Source organism: Perissodus microlepis, chromosome 11 (genome assembly GCF_051167445.1).
Source record: "Perissodus microlepis isolate ML-2025 ecotype Zambia chromosome 11, ASM5116744v1, whole genome shotgun sequence".
NCBI classification, from domain to species: domain Eukaryota; kingdom Metazoa; phylum Chordata; class Actinopteri; order Cichliformes; family Cichlidae; genus Perissodus; species Perissodus microlepis.
The window spans coordinates 37,164,808-37,182,763 of NC_140471.1; the positions used below are offsets into that span (position 1 = coordinate 37,164,808).

A 17,956-nucleotide genomic window follows, 5' to 3' on the forward strand; every position below is an offset into this window, starting at 1 on the left:
TCTTTGTTCATCATTTATTTAGCGGACGAGCTGCTCGTGCAGCGACACCTGAGGTTTGACAAGGTGAGTTTAATGTACAGTCATGTGAACTGCCGATAAAGACACGTTAAACCGATTTGTGACTGCATCAGCACTAAAACTGTGCAGCAAGAGATTGATGGCCGAGCAGCTCGTGCAGGTGTGAGGTGAAGTACTTTTGTACCTCACCTTAACACCCGGATATCACCTGGGTATCATCTGCATAGCAGTAAAAATGGATGCAGTGTTTTCTAATAGTATTAAATAAGGGAAGCGTACATTAAGATCACTGGTCCCAGCACAGAACCCTGAGGAACTCCACGGCCAGTTTTGGGTGTTAGGGATTACAAAGTAACAAGTTACTGTAATCACATTACATTTCAGTAATGCAGTAATGTAATCGCATTACAGTTGCAATTATGTCATTACTTTCATTGAACAAGTTCTTGAGATAGTGCCAGCTGGACAGAAAGAAACATTCTTGTATGGTACAGTCAGCTGATTCAGTTCATGTGCAGGAGGAGGACAATGGTGGAGCAGTACAGCGATAGCTTTCGAGGAGTGGAGATGTGGGCATTGCTTTTATTTTACTACACAAAAGGACAGGAAGACGGTAGAGTGGAAAGTGCAGCCAGGACTTTTCTACTAACACAACTTTGACTTGTAACAGTCATAATAGTGCGGTGTCTCCTTAAGACAGCGTAAGTTGGTGTTTAGTGATGTCACAAGTATTCACCACTGCCCTCTGTAGAGCGGCATGCTCACACATGGACCTCATATCGTTACCTCACTAACTCAAAGTATGTTGTATGAACTGTATGTTGGTTGTATGAACTCTGCTCGCTTCATGTATGATGAGACCGCAGCCGTTCAGCCGGGCTTGTAAGGTTGCCGTTTATTAAAGGACAAACACTGTGGAATTCCCACTGACAGTGTGGTTGCAAGCTTTTGACTGTCCTGCTGAGTGTGTCGGCTGCCTCCTGTCGACCACTGAATACAGTCCACGTTACAGACACTTTGCTAACATGTGAACGGGTGGCATGCTAACGCTAAGCTAGCCAAGAACCCAGAGTGTTGTTAAAGCAGACGTTAGCCCAGCATCCAGAGCCTGAACTTATGAGCTCATCTTTAATTTGAGTTAATAAGTGATAAACTAAAAACCAAAGTTCATATGTGTGTGGTCATTAGGAGAGGGCTTTGAGTTGGTGTGTGGGGCTGTAGCCTGTAGGTAACTGGTAACAATGGGTTTCAGGTCATTTTGTAGAGAAATCAGAAAGTAATGTAACCAGTAGTCTGACAACATACTTCTCCGGCGAGGAATTAAATAAGTTACTACATTACTTTTAAGAAAAGTAAAAGCTAATGTGTGATCCATTACTTTTCTTGAGTAACTACCCCAACACTGCCAAGGATGATAACATTGCTAAAAACCTGAAACACAAACAAACATGCATGAGTCACATCATGGGTATGGTCACATTTGAACCTCCAAAGCTGCAGTTCCTCTAACATCCAGCAGATGTACCAGTGAGTCAGTCCCCAGAGACTTCCATGCCCCCACAGGTCACCTGTTTGAACTGGATTAAGGCTTAAAGCTTGCATCATTAGGGGCGTGACCTCCTTGACTAACAAGTGGATGGTGAAACAGGGAGCTGTAGCTGCTCGCTGTCCGCTTGGCTGAACTGGATCTCTGGACCACGTTTGTGCTGTCAGACATCATCTAACCAATAACATGACTGCTGTGAGGTCACCATACTAACAGACTGAGAAGGCTGAGCTCTGAATGAGTGAGATTTGATTTGATGTTGTTGTATGCCACGCCTATACAGCCTCTGGATGCAGACACATCCTGTTGTCTTAGAGCTCCACCCTGTGGTTCACAGAGTGGGCACGTCCATTTTGGAGGTGTCCCTGACGAGGTCATCCAGACACTAGAAGCTGCTCTGTGGATTCAGATGAGATTAATGATTGATTGAGATTAATGAGAAAAAAAGATGCACTTTAATTTGTAATCAGGAGGCATCAGCATGCTGCTGCTGTTTGACTGCAGTCACCTCTCTTAAAGGCCTGACACGAGGGTCAGAGGTCAGCGCCTTCTCTCTGAGCATCATCTGTGGAGGGCGTGACAAACCATGTGATCTAAACTGATAAAGTCAACATGCAGACAAAATGACCGCGTTATTCTGATTCTGTGGCAACAACTCTGCTCAGGCGCCTGCAAATAAAAATCACCTGACACAAAGCACAAGTCACATGCTAAAGTCACGTGCTTTCATTGGCTGATCTGCTGCAGTCTGGTTGTTGGTGGAGGGCTGCGGCTCGTGCTCCCTGCTGCGAGGACCCTCTCTGGTGGACATTCGGTCTATGTATTGGGGCGAAGTGTCCGCATCACTCCTCACCCAGCGGCAGCAGGCGGCGAGGTCGGCCCTGAAGGACGGCGTGTAGAAGCCGTAGATGATGGGGTCGCAGCAGGTGTTCAGGTTCCCGAACACAAAGAGGGCGTGGTGGACGTACTCCGGTGTGATGCGCAGCATGTCGGGCTGGAACCAGTACCAAATCCCCAGCAGGTAGTATGGCGTCCAGCACACGACAAAGGACAGCACGATGACCACCGTCATCTTCAGAGTCTTCATCCGAGCCTTTGGGATGATGTCGGTGCCACTGCGACGCAGGGGCGACTCACCTGCTGAAAGAGGGAGTGTCTACATTGCTGATCATACAACAAATCAGCTGTGATGGCTGAGAACAGGTGTGGTTCAGATGCGTTACAGGTGTTGTTCACAGATGTTGTTCACAGATGTGTTACCTTTGTCTCTCAGGTGCTGCTGGTGGATGTGCAGCAGGATGCGGCTGTAGCAGCAGCTCATCACCAGCAGGGGGACGACATACAGCGTGGTAAAGTGAAACATGTTGTAAACAGTTTCCTGCCAGCGGCGGCTGAAGCTACCGTGAGACGCACACTGAGTGAAGTCCACCGAGTCCACCCTGATGGTCCTGAAGATAAATAGCTAATGGACGGACAGAGTCACACTTTGGAGGCCTCACATTAGTATTTCTAACAATAAACAACAGTTCATTAGATAAAAATCCAGATGTGACGTCCTGGTCTGAGTTTCAGTTTTGCTCTGAAGCTGCTCTTACTTTGAACTAGCAACTGATGTCTCAGCATCGGTAGCATGCCTTATAGAAACAAAGGGGAGCAGTTAGCCTGAGCTATCAGCAGGAGGTTGTGCATGGATAATCCAGAGCATTCCTGCCAGGATTAACACGCAGTCAGAATTTACTGCAGGAACTTTCACCTGGATCAGCTGCATGTGAGAGCAGCCGGCACCTGCTGACAGGTGGAGAAGCTGCTCACTGCTCAGACAGGAGGATCTCTAACAAGAAAACGTGATAATTTGACCTGCTTTAATAAAATCAAGTTTCTTGTCGCCTCATACATGTGGGTGCAGAGCGAGCAGCAGGTGCACAGGAGCAACACACAACTTAATGTTATCTTACATGACAGACTGCTGCATTCACTTTTCAGCTGTGGAACAAACTCATGTCTTTCATAACAAAGCAAGTCATCTCCAGGTGTTTTATTTTTCGCGTATACGTCAGAGACAAAACTCCAACCGTGAGTTACCGTTACCTCTGCTCACAGTTACTTCTGCTCACAGTTACCTCTGCTCACAGTTACCTCTGCTCACAGTTACTTCTGCTCACAGTTACCTCTGCTCAGTTACCTCTGCTCACAGTTACCTCTGCTCACAGTTACCTCTGCTCAGTTACCTCTGCTCACAGTTACCTCTGCTCACAGTTACTTCTGCTCACAGTTACCTCTGCTCACAGTTACCTCTGCTCACAGTTACCTCTGCTCAGTTACCTCTGCTCACAGTTACCTCTGCTCACAGTTACTTCTGCTCACAGATACCTCTGCTCACAGTTACTTCTGCTCACAGATACCTCTGCCCACAGTTACCTCTGCTCACAGTTACCTCTGCTCTCAGATACCTCTGCTCACAGTTACTTCTGCTCACAGTTACCTCTGCTCACAGTTACCTCTGCTCACAGTTACCTCTGCTCACAGTTACTTCTGCTCACAGTTACCTCTGCTCACAGTTACCTCTGCACACAGATACCTCTGCTCACAGTTACTTCTGCTCACAGATACCTCTGCTCACAGTTACCTCTGCTCACAGTTACCTCTGCTCACAGATACCTCTGCTCACAGTTACTTCTGCTCACAGATACCTCTGCTCACAGTTACCTCTGCTCACAGTTACCTCTGCTCACAGATACCTCTGCTCACAGTTACCTCTGCTCACAGTTACCTCTGCTCAGTTACCTCTGCTCACAGTTACCTCTGCTCACAGTTACTTCTGCTCACAGATACCTCTGCTCACAGTTACTTCTGCTCACAGATACCTCTGCTCACAGTTACTTCTGCTCACAGTTACCTCTGCTCAGTTACCTCTGCTCACAGTTACCTCTGCTCACAGTTACTTCTGCTCACAGATACCTCTGCTCACAGTTACTTCTGCTCACAGATACCTCTGCTCACAGTTACTTCTGCTCACACTTACCTCTGCTCACACTTACCTCTGCTCACAGTTACCTCTGCTCACAGTTACCTCTGCTCAGTTACCTCTGCTCACAGTTACCTCTGCCCAGTTACCTCTGCTCACAGTTACCTCTGCTCAGTTACCTCTGCTCACAGTTACCTCTGCTCAGTTACCTCTGCTTACAGTTACCTCTGCTCACAGTTACTTCTGCTCACAGATACCTCTGCTCACAGTTACTTCTGCTCACAGATACCTCTGCTCACAGTTACTTCTGCTCACAGATACCTCTGCTCACAGTTACCTCTGCTCACAGTTACTTCTGCTCACACTTACCTCTGCTCACAGTTACCTCTGCTCACAGTTACCTCTGCTCAGTTACCTCTGCCCACAGTTACCTCTGCCCACAGTTACCTCTGCCCACAGTTACCTGTGGTGATGCAAGCAGAATGCTGAGGGTCCAAGCCAGTAGCAACATGCGTCGGTTCCTGCTGTGCGCACTCAGAGCATCCAGTGGGTGCAGAATCGCATGCTGGCGATCTAGGCTGATGACAACAAGGATGAAGGCAGAGGCGTGCATGGCGAACAGCTTCAGGAAGCAGAGCAGCTTGCAGAGCGCATTACCACCATACCACTGCACTGTCATGTTCCACACTGCATCCAGAGGCATCACCACAAATGTCATCATCAGGTCGGCTGATGCCAGGCTCAGCATTAATGGGCGCAGGTGAGATGCCAAACGCTGCCCTCGCCACACACTGACCAATAGGGCAAGATTACTGCAGGCAGCAAACAAGAAGAGGACAAAGGTGGCTCCAACTCGGAACTGAGCAGCCCGGGTGAAGCTGGGAGCCTCCCAGTCTGGTAGAGGAGGGTACTGGGAGGTGTTGTGAAGGGTAGTGGCCGTAGAACTGGTGTGGGGTAAAGACAACCTCAGGATGGACCAGTTACCTGCCATCCTGTACAGAAGAAGAAAAATGAAAATGAAGTTTTAGAATCACAATCAGATTCTTAAAAATTACTAACTGCTTTCAGTTAGTAAGTTTTAGGAGGTAGGGTTAACTTAGCACAAACACTAGCAGCAGGTACAAACTGTTAGCTTACCTTAGCACAAGCTATAAAAGCAATCTGAAACTGTTAGCTTAGCAAAAACCTTCTTATCCCCATTTTCTTTTAGTCATTAAGTAGCGTATTCATTGGACGCTGAGCATTCATAGCAGGTACATTTGTGTACCTGTGCCCTCAGGGTTGTCTGACAGTTAAAATGTTTTCCTGGGGTCACACTAGTATGTTCTCCTTCATGTTATCGTTTGGGATGTTCTTCTTCTTCTGTATCTTATAACCAGTGGACCTTCTCTGCATTGTGATGCGAGGCTTCTGGGGGTCACTGAACCTCAGTTTGTGGAGACACAGAGACTTGGTGTACAGGTGTTTTCTTTAGGTTTAATCTGTTCCTAAGTCACAGAAGATGATTCACTTGCTGACCTTTGATTGGATATTGCAGATCACCTGTCTGTTTCTCTCTTTGTCTACCAACCTGTAGTCCAACAGCTCTTATTGTGTAATAGACTTCCTATCTGTCACAGATAAGAATCTCCCTAAAGGCTGAGGAGAAGGGGATGGGGTTACCATGGTAACTGGGGAGTCAGTTGACTCAGGTTCACCTGTTAAAGATAAAAATAGCTCCAGCAGGAAGCCCAAGGCCTTTAAGTGTTGGTCATTAAAAAGAACCAATCAGCGATCAATAATGCAGACGATAAATCCCAGACAATAGGGAACATAAATCTGTCACGTTTTCAACTGATTGGTGGAATGAACCTTCAGGCTTCTGATGGAGAAGCAGCTGAAATCTGTCTGGGCTGCTGTCAGCAGATGATGCTCACAGGTAGATGGAGGCGAATGTGCTCTCTGAGTGGATTCAGTCTAATGGTAAATATGACCATATGAAAACTGTCTCTAAGAGAAACACATCTGGTCCTTCACATATGTTTCAGCACCACGAGTGTCCTGTTTCCCCTCGTTGTTCACGGTGTGACGTCTGCTGCCCGTCACTGTCACCGTCACACACACACAGACACATCAGATGTTGCTATCCTAGTGGGGATATTCCATTGACATAATGCTTTCCCTAGCTGCTTATCCTAACCGTAAACCTAACCATAAAAATGGTAAATGGCCTGTATGGTGCTTTCCACATTCAGTCATCCACCCATTCACAAGCTACACAGCCACCCTGGGGCGCACAACCATAACCTAATTGTAACCCTGACACTAAAACCACATTTTGAGTGTGAAAAATGCCTTTAACTTGTGGGGACCTGGATTTTGGTCCCCACCGAGATAGGAAAACACACACACAAACACACACAAACACACACAGGTCAGGGTACAGCTCAGAGGTCTGCAGCTAATTTTGGCTCCAGGATCAGTGTGTGTGTGTTTGTGGGTGTTCATTATATTACCTTGGCAACCTCCACCTCTGTCACTGCAGAGGTTCAGACTCCGCCTCCTACGTCTGACTGGCTGAGCTCCTTGGCCAGCATGTTTGTGTCTGATGCTAGAGAGGCAGAGCCTTCACCAATCAGAGGGCTGGGTGGGAAATATCAGTGTGTTGAACAATGAACGAGAGTGTGTGTGTGTGTGTGTGTGTATGTGTGCGCGCATGTGTATGTGTGAGTGAATACAACCTGTTAACTAAACCAAGTCTCCATAAACATGTGATTCAGAGCACCTGACCTTCAGCACTGACCAGTCGCCTGAAGGTCCTTAGTATTGTAAAGAGTACAGTGAAATGAGATGACGCCTATGCACACACACTATGGTGACAGTCCTCGAGCTGCTCACTCAGTCCAGACGATGGAGGTGAACAATAACCAACAACCTGCACCGCCGTGTGCCACGCCAGGGGCGACAATGGTGAACTAGAGCACAAACTTCCTGTTAAAGTTCTTCTTCTACGCCATCAAACCCAGCCCCTCTTACTTCACCTCCGTTTTGAATATGCAAATTAGTCCCAGCGTCTAACTCCTGCCACACATCCACCTTTTACCTGCAGCTCAAGCTGACCTGCTCAAAGAAAAAGAAGGGTGTCTCCTCTCTGCAGTGTTAGAAATAAAACAGGAAATAACAAGATGACATCATCAAACAGCTGTTCTGGGCTCATTGCTGTCAGATGATCCTTCAACAGGTTAGCCCCGCCCCTCAGGATGATGTGATCAGGTTGAGTTTGATCAGAGAGCTAAGCAACAGACCAAGCTCAGTTCACAATCACATCAAAGCACCTTCACTGAGGCTTTTATTGTGAAAGGGCTCGTTTCTACCTGCTCAGCAGCTATGGATCGTTTCTCCGCCTCAGGTCGGACTCCTCTGTTCTCCTCCTCATGTTCTTCCTGCACTCCAGCACAGCAGAACCCAGAAGAACCCACAGAACCCAGAGAACCGCCTCTGATCCTGATCCTCAGCTGCAGCAATGAAGAGAACCACTGAGACTCAGACAGGCTGCAGCGAGGAGGAGGAGGAGGAGGGGGAGGAGCTACAGCCCTGTGTGTGTGTGTGTGTGTGTGCTTCCTGCTGAGTCAAAATCACTGTTTCAATAGTTTCATCACTAATAATTTAATTACAATTAAATAATAAATGTTTTACACAGAAAAACAGTCCAAAGAATTCTGGCTGGAGACAGACGGCTGGTTGTGTGTTTTTATTTCTTTTTAGGTTTTCTGTTGTCAGAGTCTCGGGTCAGAGTGAGCAGCACAATGTGATGGATCAGCTCTGATTCTCGGTCTGAGCCACGGCAACGCTGCCGCCGCATCAGCTGACTGAAGCTCTAAGGACTTCAGTGACGCTGACAGGTCCTCTCCGATGACCGACTGTCCAATCAGGAGAGCTTACATCAGCAAACAAAACTGAGACCTCCAACTGGACACAAGGGAGGACTGCTCTCTGATGTCACCTGGGCTGCTGGGCGGGGCCTCACTGTCCTGAGCCAGTGAAGCATTGCTAGAAAAAAAAAGGTTTATTTATTGACTTTTAAAAAATTGATTAATAAAGTCTGATTAATGGATGTGTTACCTGTCAGCGCGAGGGTTCCCTCTGTCCAACCACAACTCACCTGGAAACACACAGGTACGTTATCAGTTCCACTTCCTGTCGCATTTAAAGCAAAGCACACCTGTTTGATGAGGTGATCGCCCAATTAGGTTTCAGTTCAATTCAGCTTTATTTATATCAGTAGTCGCCCCAATCCTGTAAACACCTACAATAATACAGAGAAACCTCAACAGCCCCTGTGAGCAAGCACTTTGGTGACAGGGGGAAGGAAAAACTCCCTTATAACAGGAAGAAACCTTCAGCAGAGCCAGGCCGGTTCAGGATTTAATGAATCAATATTGCATTATTCAAATTACAATCAATTTTTTAAAGCCAGCCCTGTTCGACCGACAGCACTGTCAGGAAGCCGGCGCCATCCTCAGCAGGTCACTCACACAGAACTCCCGCCTGCATCGGTCTGCCTATCTGATCCAATCAGCAGGAGGCTTTCAGACTGCTGTTTGCTCACGGAGACGCCCGGAGGTCCCCGAACGGGAAGCGCAGCTCCAAATTTAGATCGCTGCAGATGGAATAATAACCTCACGTAGACCTCACTGCAGCTGTGCACATGCTTTCACATATAAATATATTCATGGGTACAAAGTGAATAATTCATCAGGCTCCTTATTATTCACGGTGACTGTGAAGCTTTAAATAGCTTCTCTTCATCCTCACACAGCTTCAGCTCTGAACTGACTCCGGCAGTGACAGCCTGCCTCCCTCTTCCTGTGGTGTTCAGGTGCAGACAGACATCAGACAACATGTTTGTGCACACCTTTATAAATCTGACTCAAGGCAACAGGTGCACCCCAGCTCTTCATCAACCTCAATTTCAATTCAAATCACAGCGGCCACCTCAAGATGCTTTGTATTGTAAGGTGTAGCCTACAATAACACAGAGTAACACCCAACAATCATATGAGCGGTGGGGGTGGGAAGACGACACAAAGACACGCCGTGGAAGAGAGCCAAATGATTCAGTGCAGAGTGGTCAATAAGCACATAGTGAGTGAAGAAGAAACACCCAGTGCATCATGGGAATCCCCAGCAGCCTACGTCTATTGCAGCATAACTAAGGGGGGATTCAGGGTCACCTGGTCCAGCCCTAACTATATGCTTTAGCAAAAAGGAAAGTTTGAAGCCTAATCTTGAAAGTAGAGATAGTGTCTGTCTCCTGAATCCAAACTGGAAGCTGGTTCCACAGAAGAGGGGCCTGAAAACTGAAGGCTCTGCCTCCCATTCTACTTTTAAATACTCTAGGAACAACAAGTAGGCCTGCAGTGTGAGAGCGAAGTGCTCTAATAGGGTGATAGTGTCCACATGTCCCACAGGTGTTCCTCAGGTGTGCTGTGATGTGTATGAGGTGGTGGAGACTCACTGCGCTGCCGCTTGTTTAACTGGTCTGAGCTGGAAACAGAAATACAAACATTGTGGTTTGTTCAGAGGAAACAGGAGCCCACCTGAGGTCCAGATTTGGGCTGTGTTGGTCTTACCTCTGTCCAGGTGCTATGCTCATGTATTCAGGTGTTTCAGAGGCCTCCTGCTGAGATCCTGTTCACACACACACCCAACGTGAATCACACAAACTATGAAGTCCTACACAAGCCTGTTTCTAGCTGGAACAGGTGAGACTCACCTGGGGCGTCAGTCTCTGGAGCATCTGGTTGCTGGTTTGCTGCTGTGCCCGGGCTCTTTGTGATGTCACTCTTCCTGTGAGGACAAAGCTGATCAGTGACCTATCTGACCTTTTGTGTAGCGTGTAACAATGGGACTTACCTGACGTGAGGTCCAATAGGTAGGCTGTGTCGATGTGGCCAGAGGCTGTGTGGTGCCGGTGGGTGGGGTTTCTGAGTCATTTAAACAGGAGGACATATTATACTGCTGTCAGGACAATATTCACCTGTCTGATGGTTTGATATTGTTTGATATCACCTGTGCTCATTCACAGGTGCGGGCAGGTGGTACTATGTCATGTGACATGCTTATATTTATTGAATCCTGCCTCTCTTATTGATTTCTTTGAACTAACGACAGAACTCTCTTCCTCCAAACCATCACCATGTCCATTCCTACAAAGCTGCTCAAAGAAGTCCTGCCATTAATTAATGCTTCGATCTTAAATATGATCAACTATCTCTAATAATCGGCTATGTACCACAGGCCTTCAAGCTGGCTGTGGTTAAACCTTTACTCAAAAAGCATCTCTAGACCCAGCAGTCTTAGCTAATTATAGGCCAATCTCCAACCTTCCTTTATATCAAACATCCTTGAAAGAGTAGTTGTCAAACAGCTAACAGATCATCTGCAGAGGAATGGTTTATTTGAAGAGTTTCAGTCAGGTTTCAGAGCTCATCACAGCACAGAAACAGCTTTAGTGAAGGTTACAAATGATCTTCTTATGGCCTCTGACAGTGGACTCATCTCTGTGCTTGTCCTGCTAGACCTCAGTGCAGCGTTCGATACTGTCGACCATAATATCCTATTAGAGCGATTAGAACATGCTGTAGGTGTTACAGGTACTGCACTGCAGTGGTTTGTATCATATCTATCTAATAGACTCCAGTTTGTGCATGTAAATGGAGAGTCCTCTTCACACACTGAGGTTAATTATGGAGTTCCACAGGGTTCAGTGCTAGGACCAATTCTGTTTACATTATACATGCTTCCCTTAGGCAGCATCATTAGAAGACACAGCATACATTTACACTGCTATGCAGATGTAAGGAGCTTGCAAAGAAAAGCGTCTGGACTTCTTTAAGTTGCTTGAAGACGTTTCACCTCTCATCCGAGAAGCTTCTTCAGTTCTAAGGTCAAATGGTGGAGAGTCCCAGATTTAAACCCGGTGGGAGTTTCCCCCCAAAGAGGGACAAAGGACCCCCTGATGATCCTCTACCCTAATCACATGAGCCGAGGTGTGAAAGTGGGTGTGGGTCCCAATCAGCCAGGGTTTCAGGTGAGCTCATTGTGAAACCTGGCCCCACCCTATCATGTGATTTCCTGAGGTCAGATGGCCCAGGATGTGAGTGGGCGTTAAGGCGTCTGGGAAGGATCTCAAAACTGGATTATAGATGGCAGACAGTTGGTGTCGTAAACCCCCGCCTCTGTTCAAAGATGGTCGCTCACAGTGGACGTAAATGGCTTCTTTCACTCCTCTTTCAAACCATCTGTCCTCTCTGTCCAAAATGTGAACGTTGGCATCCTCGAAAGAGTGACCTTTGACCTTTAGATGCAGATGGACTACTGAGTCTTGTCCCGTGGAGGTGGCACACCTCGGCTCATGTGATTAGAGGATCATCAGGGGGTCCTTTTGTCCCTCTGTGGGGGGAAACTCCCACTAGGTTTAAATCTGGGACTCTCCACCATTTGACCTTAGAACTGAAGAAGCTTCTCAGATGAGAGGTGAAACGTCTTCAAGCAACTTAAAGAAGTCCAGACGCTTTTCTTTGTAAGCTCCTTAGACTACGATGACCTGGATGACTGAGAACAGGGCTCGCAAAATTTCAAAATCCCTGGTGGCCCTTCAGGCAGGGACTCTTCAGTTTTTGGTAGCCCAAAATAAATTTAAGTAGCCCGAATAAAAAAGAGAGCAATTTTTTGATTGATGTTTTGTTTCCGTTACAATATTATACTTTAATGTATAATATTGTAACGGAAACAAAACATCAATCAAAAAATTGTTTAAACACAAATTACAACATTGTATAAAAATTACAATCATTAACTCAAATACTTGGTTCTAATTGAACAGAAATTTCTATGAACTTGTAAGAACTGTGTAGGACATGAATCAGTCTGTGTCAGATCCTGGATTTGAAATTTCCACTGAAGTCACGGGAAAGAGGCAAGTGGAACCAAGATCGAGGACATTTGCTTTTTGAAGTTTGCAAAGACTGCTAAATTGTGCCAGTGGTAGTTCACTCTTTGCAACATAGTAGCTATTCTAAACTGATTTTCAGGTTTATTTTTAGTATGTTATTTGCAATTGGTGTTTGTTCTGGGAAAGATATTGCAGACTGAGCAATAATGCATTTCTTGCATTTCTCATGGGTTCTAATGGGGGCCTTTCTTAAAATGACTGGTCCCAGTAACAAAGGCGCTTGTCGACTCAGAAATCGAGGGAAAAGCAACAACACACCCGGCAGAACATTATGTTATTTACACGGGTGCACATAAGTGGTCCGCATGTGTGCATTCGCTGTCAAAATAAAAGACGCGCACCAGATAAGAAGTTGCAACGCGCGTTTGCGTCCATATAAAAGGCAGTGTTTTTGTCCGCTAGAGTGGGATTTTCACGGCACATTCTGCACCACATCTCTGTGCGTTCATCATTTGTTTGAAGCCAGCTCACCTCCTGCAAACACTTTTCCGAGAATACGCGCTTCTTTTGTGGTTCGGACTCCTTCTGACATTTCTTTGGAGGTGGAGGAAAACCAAAGTAATTGCTTAAAGGAGCTTCTTCGACATCTTTAAGAGTTCTAAACAAATGTCTGTCCTCCTCCAGAAAATCTTATGTACGCAAACACGCGTTGCAACTTCTTATCTTGTGCGCTTTTTTTATTTTGACAGCGAATGCGCACCTGCGGACCACTTATGTGCAGCCCTGGTTATTTAGCTTGTCATATCGCAGCCACAGAAATTCTTTTGTCCATGAAACCATAAAGCTGCACTTTCTTTTTGCCTTATAGTCTGATTTGTCATAACTTTTCCGTTTTGTGGTAAGCTTTTCTTTGGCTGTCACTTCTTCACCCTGACCTGTCTTATTTGGCTCAGCAGAACTAAAATATATATCCTGCTGCTTTTACACACGCACTCACATAACGCTCAGCGATTCTCTGCGCGATCAACCTCTCACATGTTTGAGCTGCGGGAGATTTCACTTGTCATGTTTGCATAGTAAGCTAACGATTGATAAGACGATGTCAGAGGAATTGGTGCGCAAATTATCATCACTCACCAATCAGTGCTGTCGCTCTCTATAAAACAGTTCCCGCGATTGCAAAGTGAAAGCAAAAAACAAGCGCAAATTCAAACACGATTTCAATATGTCACATATTGACAGTGGCTCACCGATGCCAATGACATAATTACCCAACTACATTTCCGAAAGAATGCAAAAGCATTGAAATATATTTTCCTATGATAGCCCGACGGGCAGGGCAGAGACAGATTTTGGTAGCCCGACTGGAAAAATCGCTAGCCCCGGGACGTCGGGCTAGCGATTTTGCGAGCCCTGGAGAACCTTCACAGACACACTGCTATGCAGATGACACCCAGCTCTATCAGTCCATGAAGCCAGATAACACACACCAATGAGTTAAACTGCAGGAATGTCTTAAAGACATAAAGACCTGGATGGCCGCTAACTTTCTGCTTCTTAATTCAGATCAAACTGAGGTTATTGGGCTTTATAACCACTGATGGGTTTAGTGAATGGGTGTTGTGGTAAGACCTGAGGACCGACGGTCAGACTCTGCTGCAGCGTGGCAGTCAGTCGCTCCACCAGTTGGTCCTGGACGCCGCCGCTGTCCTGAAAGTGAAGAAGACGAGGTTTGATGCTCCCATGTATCATCTGACAAAGATCTTAATGGACTTCTATCAAACTGACTCTGATCCGAGGTCCAAGCTTTTAGTAGGTCAGATTGTTGTAAGGCTTTCTTTGCAGCACAACGACTGCACCTCATACAGAACGCAGAGTCCTCACGGGTACGCAGAAATCTGAAGTCACTGCATCAGCTTGCAGGTCAGCACAGAATGACCTTTAAGTCCATCCTCTGGCTCCCGATACTGTCATACAGCTGTGACCTGCTCAGCTCAGCGGCAGAGATTTGAACTGCTCCGAGTGTGTGTGTCTGTGTTTTTTTGTGTAGTTTTGTTTTGTGTGAAGTGTGTAGAGTTGATGTGTGTGATGAAATGCTGTATGAATAAAGTTTGCATCGACAGTTTGAACAGAGACACGACAATGCTGCTCTGTGGCGACTCTTTCATGCTCTGATCGCTCTCACTGATCAAACAACAAACAGGTGAGTACACACTGGTGCTGACCTCACATTACCACCGTACCTACCTGGCAGTGAGAGAGCGCACTCAGAGCCTGTTTGTAGAGCTGAACCGCTTTGTGTTGCTTCTTCTGCACCAGGTAACACTCAGCCAGCACCTCGCACACCTGAGCCTGTGCCAGGTAGTCCCCTACACACACACACACACACACACACGTGAGCACAGGGGTCTCACCTGTCCGATGTACATAGACAGTACTGATGTTACCTGTGTCTCTGAATCCCTGTAGGGCGAGGATTAAGCTCTCTGCTGCTTCCTCTTCCTCACCGATCCGACTGAAGGCAAACGCAAGGTTCCTGAAACACCGAGCCTGGTCGCCACGGCAACCCTGAGAGCCTGTACACAAACACAGAACATTGTTATAGCTAAACTGATTTTCCTGTCAGACTCCTGATTAAAGGTCACAGATGTGGCAAGTGTTTGTGAGGGTCAAAGGTGAACTGCTTAAACAGGTGAGCCGCAGGTGTGCGCCTCACCGTACAGTCCAGCGGCCAGCCTGTGGTAGTCCACGGCGGACCTGAACTGGCCCATGGAGTTCAGCGCCGCTCCCAGGTTGTGCAAGACTTTGGGCAGCAGGGGGGGCCACTTAGCCGCAGGGCTCAGAGCCTTCTGGAAACACTGCACTGCCTCCTGGAAAGACCTGAGCCGGCAGTAAGACACGCCCACCGACAGGTACAGCTCACCTGAGTGACAGAGAAGCAGTTACAATAACTAGTGCGTGCTCTCCTCCTGCCTGGGTGTTTGGTACGCAGGGCCCACGACTGAGAACAGGAAGGCTGCACAGATGGTTATTATCACCGCCTTGGAGGCCATCGCCAGATCCTCCTGTCTCAGGTAAACCAGGGCCATGTGATGCCTCACATCCCGCCCACAAACCCGTTTGACCCGCGGCTCTCTAGTGGGTGCCACAGGTCCATCAGGTCTCACACCTCCAGACTCACCTCTTCCCCTGGACCAGGGGTCTGCAACCTTTAACACCCAAAGAGCCATCTGGACGCGGTTCCCACGCAAAAGAAAACACTGGGAGCCGCAAATACTTTTTGACATCTAAAATGAAGATAACACTGTATATATTGTTTTTTACCTTTATGCTTTGTGTGAACAACTACAGTGTGTTGCTTAAATCCATGAAGTGCTACAGAGAAAATGACATTTTATTTATGCAATTAACACATTTTGAACTCTTAAAGAAATAAAAGCAAAGACACCCAGCTGAACTAAAATGATCCAGCAAACAAAAACTGTTGTGAGCCGCCCCCCTTATATCTCCTTTGGGCTTTTGGAGCCTTGACCTGACTTTTAAAAAGTAATTGGAAAAAAGCTCTATGCTGCTGAAAGATGAAAAATAGATATTTGCAAAATTCTGCCTAAATATGTATTTTACCTGGTTAATGTGTGTGGCGGGGCGTGGTCTGCAGCGCCGCTGCAGGGGAGGCGACGCACCTGAGCGGCACCCGCAATCACGCCTCGCCGCCTTAAAGTCTGTGCTCTCTATGCTGTTGTGTTGTTGTGTGTCGGGCTGTGAGCTGCAAAGCTACAGCCGGCTGTGTGTGTACAACAACCGTGTGTGAAAAGTGGTCAATAAAGAGAAGCTGTAAAGCGTGTTCATGCAAACATCGTCGGGTCTGCCGTGATATGTTTACAATGGGACTTCTGCTCCTGAACCTCTGCGCACAGCGTCTGCAGATCGAGGCCGTGCGAAGTCACTTTCATCTTTACAGGACTGTAAGCTGTCGTCTGTGAGGCGTGAGCGGTGTTTGTTTTTAACATAGTTCACGGTGGAGAACAGCTGCTGACATAATGTGGATCTGAAGGTCCATGATTACCCTATCTGGGGTTGAAAGTCTCGATAAATGCACGCCGTTTCGGCAGGTACACCGGCTTCCGCTAGTGTGACGCTTATTTTGAGCGATGAAAAATAATAAAATATAATTTTATTTTTATATTTCAATATCACAATAATCTTCCAATTTAGAACTACAAGTTAAAAAAGAACTAACATAAATAAAATACACTTCAGCTAAATACTTCTCATTTATTTTCCCAAACCACGCGGAGCCGCACTATAAGGACTAAAGAGCCGCAGGTTGCCGACCCCTGCCCTGGACCATTTGGACGGTTAACAAACACCCTCCCCCCACACCCCACCTTGGCCACCCACCAACCTGAACCCTCGTCACTCAGGTCAGTCACACACAGACTCTACTTAGACCAAGTCTCTGCACCACCTCCAAGCATTTTGCAGGTTTTTTCTCTAATGGCTTTCTCTTGTGTCTCCTGTGTGTTATTTATTCCTGCATAGTTGCCGTGGAGCACCACAGTTCGATTGCACAATGACACTAAAGGCCTATTCTATTCTGTTCCATTCTGAATCAAGCAACCTTCTTTCAGGTGATTACCCAGAGTCCTCGGGTCCGTAATGCTCCCCATCAAAGTCAGACACTCTGACAGCACACCGATGATGTCCTCCTGGTTGCACTGATCTGATTGGGTCATGTGACTTCCTGCCTCTGACAGGGCGGTGGCTGCATAGTCCAACATGTTGGCCACTCTGTAACTCTCTGCAGCTCGCAAGTAACCCTGAGCCGCCAGCGCCCAGTCCTGTGACACACAGACAGACACACCTGAGTCACCTGGCTCACCTGTTCTGTGTCAAATTCAGGTTTTGGTCCTGACCCGTGTCCTGCTGTAACAGCGGCTCATCTCCATGCAGGCGTCCCCCTCGCTGCAGCCGTCTCCTTGTGACCTATACAGCTGGGCAGCTTGCAGGAAGTAGGTGGCGGCCTCCTGGCTCTGCCCCAGTGCATCATGGGCCAGGGCAAGGTTGAACTGGAGGTCAGGGAGGCGGTCGGCCTTGGGACCAGGCTGAGCATGCCGCAGGAAGTCCAGGCCTTTCCGAGGTCGTCCTACCTCCACATAGGCAGCCCCGAGGTTAAAGGAACAGGCCCGCAGGACCCGCGAGTCCTGGAGCTGAGAGCATGATATGAAATGTAGTGCCAGGAGTGCCACTAACACTGCTGACACCGCATCTGTTCTTGTAACCGCCTCACCTGGTCTGCAGCCTTCAGGGCATCTCTGAAGTACCTCAGCGCCTCCTGTGGGCGTCCCTCCTGCAGCGCTTTGTGCCCAGAAGATGTCAATTCCTCAATGTCTGCTGTCTGCTTCCGCCCCACACTCCCACTCCTCCTCTTCACCTTCACAGCTTCTTTACCTGAAGGGGCTGCACGGGACGTCATGCTGGACCTGAAGGA

At 47.3% G+C, this 17,956-nt stretch overlaps 2 protein-coding genes across 5 annotated transcripts; both read right to left on the reverse strand.

The window, feature by feature from the left end:
- Nucleotides 1-8,072, reverse strand: LOC146378505 (gonadotropin-releasing hormone II receptor-like). Of its 4 annotated transcripts, XR_014801699.1 has the most exons (5): nucleotides 7,883-8,072; nucleotides 4,993-5,521; nucleotides 2,825-3,026; nucleotides 2,073-2,704; nucleotides 1-1,961 (listed from the first exon to the last, which is right to left on the reverse strand). XR_014801699.1 is itself a non-coding variant. In XM_084944692.1 (4 exons), exons 2-4 carry the CDS (start codon nucleotides 5,518-5,520, stop codon nucleotides 2,268-2,270), a joined length of 1,164 nt encoding a protein of 387 aa, XP_084800818.1. In that variant the 5' UTR covers nucleotide 5,521; nucleotides 7,883-8,072; the 3' UTR covers nucleotides 1-2,267. The 4 variants fall into 4 exon arrangements, 3 of the variants coding, with proteins under 3 accessions (XP_084800818.1, XP_084800816.1, XP_084800817.1); XM_084944692.1 differs by having other exon boundaries at nucleotides 1-2,701; XM_084944690.1 differs by having other exon boundaries at nucleotides 1-2,704.
- A 172-nt stretch (nucleotides 8,073-8,244) lies between these two features.
- Nucleotides 8,245-17,941, reverse strand: ttc24 (tetratricopeptide repeat domain 24). The gene is made up of 13 exons (XM_084944689.1): nucleotides 17,756-17,941; nucleotides 17,382-17,675; nucleotides 17,105-17,306; nucleotides 15,182-15,388; nucleotides 14,913-15,041; nucleotides 14,713-14,834; nucleotides 14,098-14,175; nucleotides 10,425-10,495; nucleotides 10,285-10,358; nucleotides 10,142-10,199; nucleotides 10,027-10,055; nucleotides 8,631-8,670; nucleotides 8,245-8,558 (listed from the first exon to the last, which is right to left on the reverse strand). Exons 1-13 carry the CDS (start codon nucleotides 17,939-17,941, stop codon nucleotides 8,447-8,449), a joined length of 1,602 nt encoding a protein of 533 aa, XP_084800815.1. The 3' UTR covers nucleotides 8,245-8,446.
- Nucleotides 17,942-17,956: the final 15 nt, after the last annotated feature.